Source organism: Pagrus pagrus (assembly GCF_965226575.1).
Source record: "Pagrus pagrus genome assembly, chromosome: 11".
In the NCBI taxonomy this organism is placed as follows: domain Eukaryota; kingdom Metazoa; phylum Chordata; class Actinopteri; order Spariformes; family Sparidae; genus Pagrus; species Pagrus pagrus.
In genome coordinates this window covers 6069446-6079410 of record NC_140195.1, presented here as the reverse complement: position 1 = coordinate 6079410, position 9965 = coordinate 6069446, and the positions used below count along the sequence as shown (strand labels likewise).

Sequence of the window (9965 nt, the reverse complement as noted above, 5' to 3'; positions counted from 1 at the left end):
GCCAGAACTCGAAGGTAGCTCCAAAACAACAGGGGGCACCATAAACACCTAGAAATGAGTCCTGAATAACAGAAATCAGTATTTGTGGCCTTCAGGTTCCCTCGTCTCAAAGTCTGAGTTTCCTGAATTGGTTTTCGGCTAAATGCCTGAATTGAGGTCTGCGGTTACCACAGGCTTAAGATATTTACAGGGTTTTGTTCTACGACATAAAATACATCATTAAATGTCCCACAATTGAATTATAAAGCGCTTAAGTGGCTACATGAAACTACAGAGGTTGTCACGGACATTAAACGTCATCACACCGAACACAGAGACTCATCTGCTCACTAGTCCGTCTTTACAGGCCGACTTTAGCTACAAACTATTCCAGCTTTAACTTTACAACTTGTAGATTGAGCAGTTTATAGAAAACATGTATAGTAACTGTGTAGTCAGACGATTAGTGGTGATGACGTTTAAGTCATGCGATCGCAATGTAGTCTGTTTATAGCCTAACATTAGCTTTTTACCTCTAGCGATTTAATTTACACTTTGCAAAAAGTGGTGTGAGTATCATAAACTTGTGTTTGCCACAGAGATTATTTTCAGCAATAATCCAAAATCCAATGTAACAATCTCATTGACTTCTTGTCCAGGGAACCAGGGCGATGCTAACTTCCACGTTACGTCCGTTGTGCTCCCTCTGTAGCGTTTAGCCATGCTCAATAACACGCCCTGACTGACCCATTCTACTCTGCCTCTGATCTGCTGTCATGCCTCTGCCACAGTAGGTTAAGCATGCCAGTCCTACAGCTGATTTGATGTGAATCCAGCCTTACAGCCCAGAAAAACACATCATCCCAGCAGCACACTACACTGAACCTCCTTGTCTTTGCTTTAGCTGTCTTTTTCTGTGGCAAATAGCGGGTCACTTATAGGTATTTTCAGACAATATAATTTGCTTACAGCTCTTGATTATAAAACAAATATGATAATTTAAACTTCCTGCATGAATGAAAGATTAAGCAGAGCACCCTTTTCCATAACATACTCTGTGTTCCTGTGTGTTCCCTCTGGCTGCTGTTGCATACAGTATGTTCTTGTTCAAATAGCTGTTAAAAACTATTAGCTACAAATCATCCGGTTATTAAGATTAATACTATAAGCATGAATGCCGCTCAACATTCAGTATGACGTCATTATTCAGACTGAGTTCCTCTCAACACCCCCCGACTCTGACCGACTTCCTGCGCTCCTGACATGGTATATTTGGCAGAACACACACCATTCAATAACGAATGTTTATTTTGTCTCGGCAGTAGTTCTCAGTACGCCCTCCTTCAGAGGCTGGAAAAAAATTCACACCTCCTCCCCACAATTTTAAGTCATAATAGTCATTAACAACGATAGAGAAAGCTTTTGTCCGGTGCTCTTTGTTTGCGAGATAGGTAATGTTTCCTTGTGACTAAATGGGTCGCAGTCGGTGAAGGGGATGGTGGTGGAGTTACAGGCGAGGAGGCTACCAGGCTCTCCACTAGGGACCTCTGGACATCTCCAGCCATGTTTGGTGCAACCAAAACAGGTATTTTAAGACAAAACATGATCTTTTCCAAACCGTAACCAAGTGTTTTTTGTGCCTACACCTAACCAGATTATAAGCACAGCGCTGTCACAGCAAAAAAAAAGAAAATTGAAAAGCTGCAGCATGAAGATATGTAAAGTTTCAACATATCTGGTTTGTAGAAATGTACATTGCCAACATGTATGCTAGTGGTTAGGGTTGGTGTGAAAGTGAATGAAGTGACTACTACGGCCCTCGCTTCATTTTTCCCCCTGGTCGTCCACGCTCCCCCCTGCAGTGGCTCGATGCTGAACAATGAGTGAAACATCTTTGAGCACACGTAGCCTCAGTGACTGATCCCCTGCTTACATCAGTCGTGTCAGACCCGAGGCCATTCATAGGAAAATGTGTGTACTTGAAGAGAAAGGAGGGGGGGGGGGGGTAATCAGTGGATCTGTTTTGGATTCAGACATGGATTAGTCTGAGAGAAGGAGCCTGTGCGAGACAGTTGGGTGAACAAGGTGACTGCGATGAGTCTGCAAACCGCAGCCTTCATTTTGGGGGTAACCATCCAGCAGCCTCGTCTACCAGATGTAAATTCCTCCACTGTTACGGAACTCTTATGCAACTCAAATTATGAATGAGTAAATGAATACGGCACACGCTGAAGAAAGGAAAACCGCCTGTGTCCAGACGGCCGAGTTTGCACTTCCGTCTCTCTCTCTCTCTCCCTTTTTTTTTCTCAGAGAGCCCACATTTTCCAGGTTCATGCAGTATTTTCCATCACTGTAAAAACAGCTCATTCGGGGTAGAGTTGTCTGGGTAAGAGCTGTGCCCTGTTCGACTTTTCCAAGTGTAACATGTGTGATTGAGCTTTTAAATCCAAGCAGTGGAACTTTGATATGGAAATAGTACACTGTAGCGTGTCTCATGGAAATCTTATGAAGGAAATTCAGGGGGCAAAGGGAGGCATGGACTTTTGCCTCCATTTGGGTCTTTTAAAGCTGCTCTCTTAAATGCCAGGGTCACTGCACCTCTCTCCTTTATATTAGATTTGATTAAGGCTTTTTAAACACTGAGTGTGCCGAGCTGGGAGGGTCGTGGCCGCCGCTGCTGCTCAGAGAGTCGGGTGCAGAGCCAGAACTTATGGAGGAATAAACACCTGGAGCTGTTTACCGAGCTTTTACTTTTAAACTTTTTGGATTTAAAAGTGAGTTTATCTTCACTCCTGTTTATCAACCTGACTGCAGCAGTGATCCACGGAGGCGACCATTACTTTCGAGTGTTTATGGTCAGTTATGTTGATGCCGACTGTAGCTGGAGGGGAAATGTGCTTTAAGTCATGATAATGATACATGATACATAATGTTACAGAGAGAAGAGAGGAAAAAGAAGATGGAGAACCAGAGTGTCTGGTGAGTGCTGAATTCAGTGAGAGCTGACCTGGGACACACATGTCCTCGCTAGCTAACGGCTAATGTAAGTAATCTGGCTGTTTGGAGCGAATAAACACCCGCATGAGTAATGTGAGTGAACACAAATGACCATTAAACAACATGTTTTAAAGTTTTATTCACGTGAAGTTTTGTCTCGTTTGAAGGCTTTCCGATATCAGAAATGGCGACGGTCGACCAAATGAGACACACTGTTACCTTGAGTGAACTTCTCTGGGGGTTTTCTCTGGTTTGAACACTGCCTGAAAGATTTGTAATAATGTAAGAACACAACTCAACAAAATACATAATAAAGGACATTTTAATGCAGAATTTTTGTGAATTATGCCTTTGAGTCGAGATAATAGTTGGATCAAAGCATTCATCCATCTCCAACACCACTAATTCGAATCAGAGTTGTATGGGGCTGGAGCCTATCCCAGCATGCACTGGGCGAACAGCAGGGTGCACACTGGACAGTTTGCCAGCCTTTCGCAACCAAACCACTGATTGGTTTGAGTGGTTAAATAAGCCTTCAAGGGCGTGTCAACATTGGGGAAAAGGGACACATACTAAGCGAGGGTCCTTTGCCAGCAGATTTTGAGTGTAAAACACTTTATTTCCTGAATTCTGCATCAGTTCTTAGTGGAAATGTTTTGATTTATGTAAAGGAAAACCATAAAACCCAAGCACCTGGTGACGATTCATAGTATGATGGAGTATGATCCAGTGAGGCTCTCAGGCATGTGGTTTGTGAAAGTTAAAGTCCTCGGCTACTCCCAGGAATTTGTGGATTATCCTTCAATGATGAAGCAGCATAATTAAATTAGCTTGTATTTCATAATTATTAGTAGCTGTTAGACAAGCAGCGCTGCAGCTGCTGAGACCACGACTGACAGGATTTCAGTCTGGGCAGTGCTGGCATGTTATTGTGCAATAAGGAATCTCATTTCCTTCCTGCCACAACTTGAGATCCCTGGAAAACATTCTCCTTCTTTTTCCGCATTGTCCAAATGAACTAAAACGTTCCATCAACATGGAAACTACATACATACATCCAGGCTGGCCGAAGCCGCCTCGTTATGTAACAGGGTTCTGATCGATACTCAAATGTTTGTAGAGAGAATTCGAGTGTCTTAAGTGCAGTGGAAAAGTGGCGGAGCAGCTCATGGATTTTTCCCCTTTAGAAAAAATGAAATCCTGTTAAATAATATCGCCCCCCCTTGTCGCTATTCTCTGTCTTGTCCAGGTTTCCAGTTCCATCCTACAGTATTTCATAACTTGAACATCTCTCTGCGTGTATTATCAGCACAATATGGATGCAGAAAGAGTCAATATTTGGTCGTCAAAACAAGGCGGGAGAAACGCATTCAGGATTTCAGCTGAAAGGAAAACGCACTCCTCCCAGTGAGACTTGATTCATAACGTGAAGGCATTTTTCAGCCTCAACAATCACGGTTGATGGCTCGTTACACCAGTTTAAAAATATGTATTTAATCCAGTCTTAAAGTGATCCGGGCGGTTTTTGTTCAGCTGTTTAGCGAGGCATTAGCCAGTGTCATTAGAGATCACAGGGAGAGGCAGGGAAACACATCTGCAGCCCTTCTTTAACAGTCGTGGGTGCTAAGACAAATCAAAGCATTCCAGGCCCACAGAGCTATAAATAGTGCCAGAGGAGGGTGTGTGTTCATGCCTTGCGATGTTTCTCTGAGGGGGCCTGTCAATGCCAAAATCCAGTGTTTACACAGAGCAATAACAGCGTGTAGTAAACAATTCATCTGCACTCTGCTCGTTCATTAGCTGGTATCACTCCAGATCATCCATCAGGTGGTTTCTGTTATTTCAAAACAGCCCGCTGCATCTCGGCAGACAACTTCAATGTGGCGCATAATGCCAACGAGAGATTGTTTCGTTAAGACCTTTAAACCAATCAAGAGGCGAAAAGCAGATGCACAGCTGACCTCGAGGCCAAACTGTGCAGCAGCGGGTTTTTCAGCGTTCTCTCCAGGAAACTGGCGAAAGCCCAGCGACCTCACTGATGTGGTCGCCTTGGCCTGGAGGTTGTATATGGATTCCACATGGTTCCATGCTATCATTTGTATTAACCGCTCCAGTCAGGACCCTGTGACAGTTTGTGGGATAGTCTGCAGCACATTCATGGTAGTCTCTCCCTCTCTCGCTCTCTCTTTCTTGCACTGTTCCATTGGGAGCAGCGTGTAAGATGTTTCCAAGCTGGAAACAAATTCCTGTCTTGAAGTGCCAAAGATAAAATGCACCGACCATGTGATAATTAGCCTGGATATGTTGCGTAACAGCTGTAAGCTACCTCTCTTTAAAGCCCGATAATCCTAACGTTGTAAAACGCAAAGCAAATTTTTCAGAATTTACTTTGAGCCTTGATTGGATTGTGGATTTGGCAGCAGACCAGCTTGGCCTCCGTAGCTGGCTTCAGGAGAGGAGGAAAGACCTCGAATGTTGAGGTTAGCAGGCAGCTCTGTTGACTCTGGAGTGGAATTTCACTTTTCATGGGACTGATTAGGTTAAATGGGTTCTTTTAATGGTATAACTTACGCATTTGGCCACTGGAACAAGAAGAAAAAGTTGGACATACGCAGCAGTTTTAATTCGAACATGCAGTACTGAGGTGCTTGACTGCATGATTAAAAAAAGGGAAAAGATTTTACGAGTGAGTCTCGTCCAACTTAAACCATCTCATGGTTGAGACGTCATGTAAGCTTCAACAGTTTTATAACTTGTAGCCTCCATGGGCGATTAAGAAAGTTCCTTCCACAATCTTTAAACAAAGTGTGAAAGAAAAATGATGAAATGTTTTCCTTGGAGTGATCTAACAGAGAGTTCGCACATTTCTTCTGTTATACAATTTCTCTTTTTGATTCCTGACTGTGTTTAATGTCAAGGTTTGAGGCTGTGGATTGTCTGAGAGATGTAAGATGTGAGTGAGGGAGAGTGAAAACACAGCAGAGTCTCAAGACATCAGGGACTCCCTCCTCTGGTGAGACAGTGCCAAACACCCAGCCTCCTCCAGTCTGCCTTTTGTGTCCGGCGCAACTCACACCTCATCAGAAGAAACCTTCGGACTGAAGGGGAACACGAATACCATAATACCCATGATGGTTTTTGCACGCACGCTGAGGATGTTTCAGTCCAAATTCAGTTGCCATATATGAGGGGATATCCTGGGAAAAGTATTACAGTTGGATTCATTCACAAAAATCTGTTTTCTTGTAGTTCAACCGAGGATATGTTGAACCTCTTACTTTTCCTTAGGCTCAATTTTCTATTTTATGTCCTGACAACAATTTGCATATGCTCTGTTAGGTTTGGGCAGACAAACCTGTGCTGAGCTGCTAAAAGAACAAAACTATATTTCTACAGCACGCTCTAAAACATTGTAGTCTTTTAGAAACAGGCTTTGGGCTGAGAGCTACAGATATTCAGGGACAGAAAGACACATTTGTTGACAATAACCAGTCTTATCCTTTAAGCTGTTTGGACATGAAGACCTTTTTAAATCGTCACATGAAAGAAAAAAAAACTGCACATTAAAAGAAAACATGAGATTTATTATTAATCATCAGCACAACATTGACATCAACACAATCCTCCCTTTTTTGTTCTGCTCATCTGAGTGCAATCAACACCATTAAATGAAATGTTAATAAATAATAATAATAAAAAAAGAAAAAAAAACAGGTTATTTACAAGCAACCAAATCATTTTAGCATCATGTTTTGTAATTATAACATAAAAATATAATAATCAGTAGTACAAAACAAAAATTCTGTGCAAACAGCTTGTAAATTCAGTGGGGATTAACATTTTTTGTCTGACATTTTTAGTGAAATGATTAGTTATGGCACCCTGGACGCTCTTTTGACACGTGAGAAAACTTATTTCCCCAAATAAACTGAAGAATTTCGAAATAACTGACAGCGTGGTCACGTTACTCTGTTAGCTGCTAATTATTTACAGTATCTCCACCATCGCACCACCAATGAAATGAAACATGAGCAGTGTAGTGTCATATCAGTCGTTTCTCTCAATGTGCAGTAGTAATACTTATTGACAATATTCACATTGTATGTGACTGAGGAGGTGATTTGATCCCTTTTTTCTTTCACAGCTGAACAGTGGAGGTTAGTAGGAGTGAGCAGTGAGGGGGCCCTGGGTTAGACGGCATGAAAGGGGGCAGCTGGACGCCGGTCACCGGGGTATTTTCAGTTATGGCTTTAGGTCACTGTTACAGTGAGTCATCATGCAATGCTGAAGCGTGGCCGGTGCTGGCCTGCCGAGCAGCCACATTAGAAGGCTGCAACATTCCCTCGCAGACACAGTCGGGATGCCCGGCGGGAGGTTTTCGGCTGCAAATAACCAACACTCCTTTGTGGCCGTTTTGACCGCGCTCCACCAACACTAACAACTCAGGGTCCACACAAAGAGACAAAGACAGATTTAACATCAGACACCACGGGTCATGCTAAAATAAACAACCACACCACCTCCGCCGTGTCGGGCTGTAGCATCCCGGTGACGCATAAACAAATACACAAACTTGCAGACGTGTGTTTTATGCAAAGTCTAGCCAGTAAACTATTTTTTTTACCACGTAATTCTCCGACTCCATTTAGAGATCGCTGTTTAAGGAGAGTGTGAATCAAGTCCTGAGTGAGAATGCTACGTCAAATTCAGCGTCTAACAATAGAAACTTTAAGATGGAACTGGAAAATTAGAGAAAATTAGTTTCCAACGCGAATGAGACATCAAACTTTTCCAGTTACTTTCCTTGAAACAAACTGGACGTGCACAATTTACTGAAGTGATTAATGAATCATTTATGATATTTCTGTTCAGGACGTTTCTAAGTTCATAATTCTGAGAGCACAGCTGACAATAAATGAGTCGGTTAAACTAACTCAGCCTCCACAGAGAGAAATCATCAGTTAGTCTTTGCATCAAACACGTGTAGCAAGTGACACTGCTTCGTCACACCAACTCTCCCTCTCAGTAAACACTCTGTCCCTGACATAACTGTCCGTCTTTCACATTTCCAAATGGAACTTTTCAGAACAAATTAAAGGGGATAAATCCGGGTTTGATTCTCTGGTCGAAGCGCAGGCTCTGCTGGATGAAGACAGGGACACCCTTCTGTTTTAAATGAGGCCACAGGCTCGTCTCAGTCTTTAAGAGGTCAGCTTGGAGTAGTTGGGTGGGGAGAAGCGTCTTCGCAGGTACTTGAGGATGTAAAGCGGCAGACAGCTCACCAGCGTGATGGCGGTCACCTTCCACAGGAACGATACCGTGGTGATGAAGTAAACGTCTGGCATGGACAAAGAGTCAAATATCAGAGAGAGGTTTGAGGAAACAGACATACAATGTGTGATATATCAAAAGTGGAATTTTTTACAATTTCATATTGGTATCGGCATCTGCCCCAAAAATCAAGTATTGGTTGGGCTCTACTACAGTTGCCATAATTTGGGGCTTTGAAGGATTTATATTTAGGTATGATGTTTATATGGAGACAGTAAGTTAGCTGTGGGTAATGCTATGCAAGCTACCAATTACTCCACACTGTAAGAAGTTTAACTACAGCAAAGTAGGTAGAAGTCTAATTTGGTTAGCTACATGGAAAAAGCAGTTCAAAGTTTTTCCAAAAACACTTTTCCCAGATCACACACGAACCAAAATACACTAATATTCATGAGAAAGTGAAGCAATGTCAGCTTTGAATTACAGTAGAGAAGCAATGCTAAAATAAAAGTAATAATAATAATAATAATAATACATTTTATGTGTCTTTTCAAGAGACTCAAAGACACTTTACATATGAACATAATGGGGAGTACTACTGCATATGTAAAAAAAAGTAGTATAAGCCTTTTGTGGCTCCAGAGGAAGCTGCATGTAATCTGATACTTTAATGTAAAGTCACTTTAATGTGTAAAATCAGGGAGGTTACCCTTTAAATTACTAGTTCAGTGTTCTTTAATCCTGGTCCTGGAGGGACGTTATCAAGCTTCAACAGAGCTTGATGACTTTTGATTCAGGTGTGATGGGGCAGGGAGACATCTCAGACATGCACACAGCGCACTACTCCCCAACACTGGCTGTGGGATTTGTTTTAGAAAGTGAAAAATGGCCCCTTATTTTGAATTATGTTATGCTGAATTAGCTATTAGCAGCTCCTGTTTGCATTGTACCTATGGGTGTACAAACAGCTACCACTGGTTATTTTGATACTGATTTTTTTTTTTTTTTTAAATGTGATGATTCACAGGGAAATTCTGGGGTCAGTCCTCGTGGAAACAAGAAAAAACATGAACCTGGTTCAAAACAAATTCCCTTGGAAAGTGTCCAATTAAGTGTGCAAACTGCACATGCAACAGAAGAATAGGCTTTAAAATCTATTCCAGTCCGACTTCAAGAGGGAGCAAAAGTGTCCAAAAAAGGTTCCCTCGACCACATTCCAGTCATGATGCTCAGTGGTCGAGATTGTAGGCTGAAAATGGGGCTCCACGCCTCACATAAAGCCCAAAATAAAGGCTTGGAAAGCTCTCGGTCAGTGTATTGTATATGTCACGGGGCTTAATATGGCACAACTAAAATTGGCTTATTTTTTAGCAAGCTCAAGTAAATAAATGTCCAACATTTATTTACTTGGAAACATGCAGGCTGTAATAGAGTCATATAAAGACCAACAACAATACACCCTTCCTCTGCTGTAAAAGTTGTTTTGCTTCAGACTTTTTTTGTTATGAATCACATTTTTTTGTCAGTGTTTTTTCTACAAACACACCTTTACTGTAATAAACACGTGAACCTTGGTAGTGCACAGGAAACCGACAGGACAGTTGGCATTTCCTCTTTGATACTACGGTGTGCCCCGAGCCTCTTCCACACCAGGACAACTTGTCAATGCGCTCACCTTTAGCCTTCCTAATATCCAGCATAACACTGCTTATTGTACA

At 42.2% G+C, this 9965-nt stretch overlaps 1 protein-coding gene across 1 annotated transcript in view; it reads right to left on the bottom strand.

Annotated features, from left to right (window-relative positions):
• Positions 1 to 6539: 6539 nt before the first annotated feature.
• Positions 6540 to 9965, bottom strand: part of atp9a (ATPase phospholipid transporting 9A) — a 33691-nt gene continuing 30265 nt past the window's right edge. Inside the window, exon 28 of the mRNA XM_084367384.1 lies at positions 6540 to 8314. Within this exon, the coding sequence (XP_084223510.1) occupies positions 8178 to 8314 (137 nt within the window). The 3' untranslated portion in view covers positions 6540 to 8177. The remainder of the gene's footprint in view (positions 8315 to 9965) is intronic.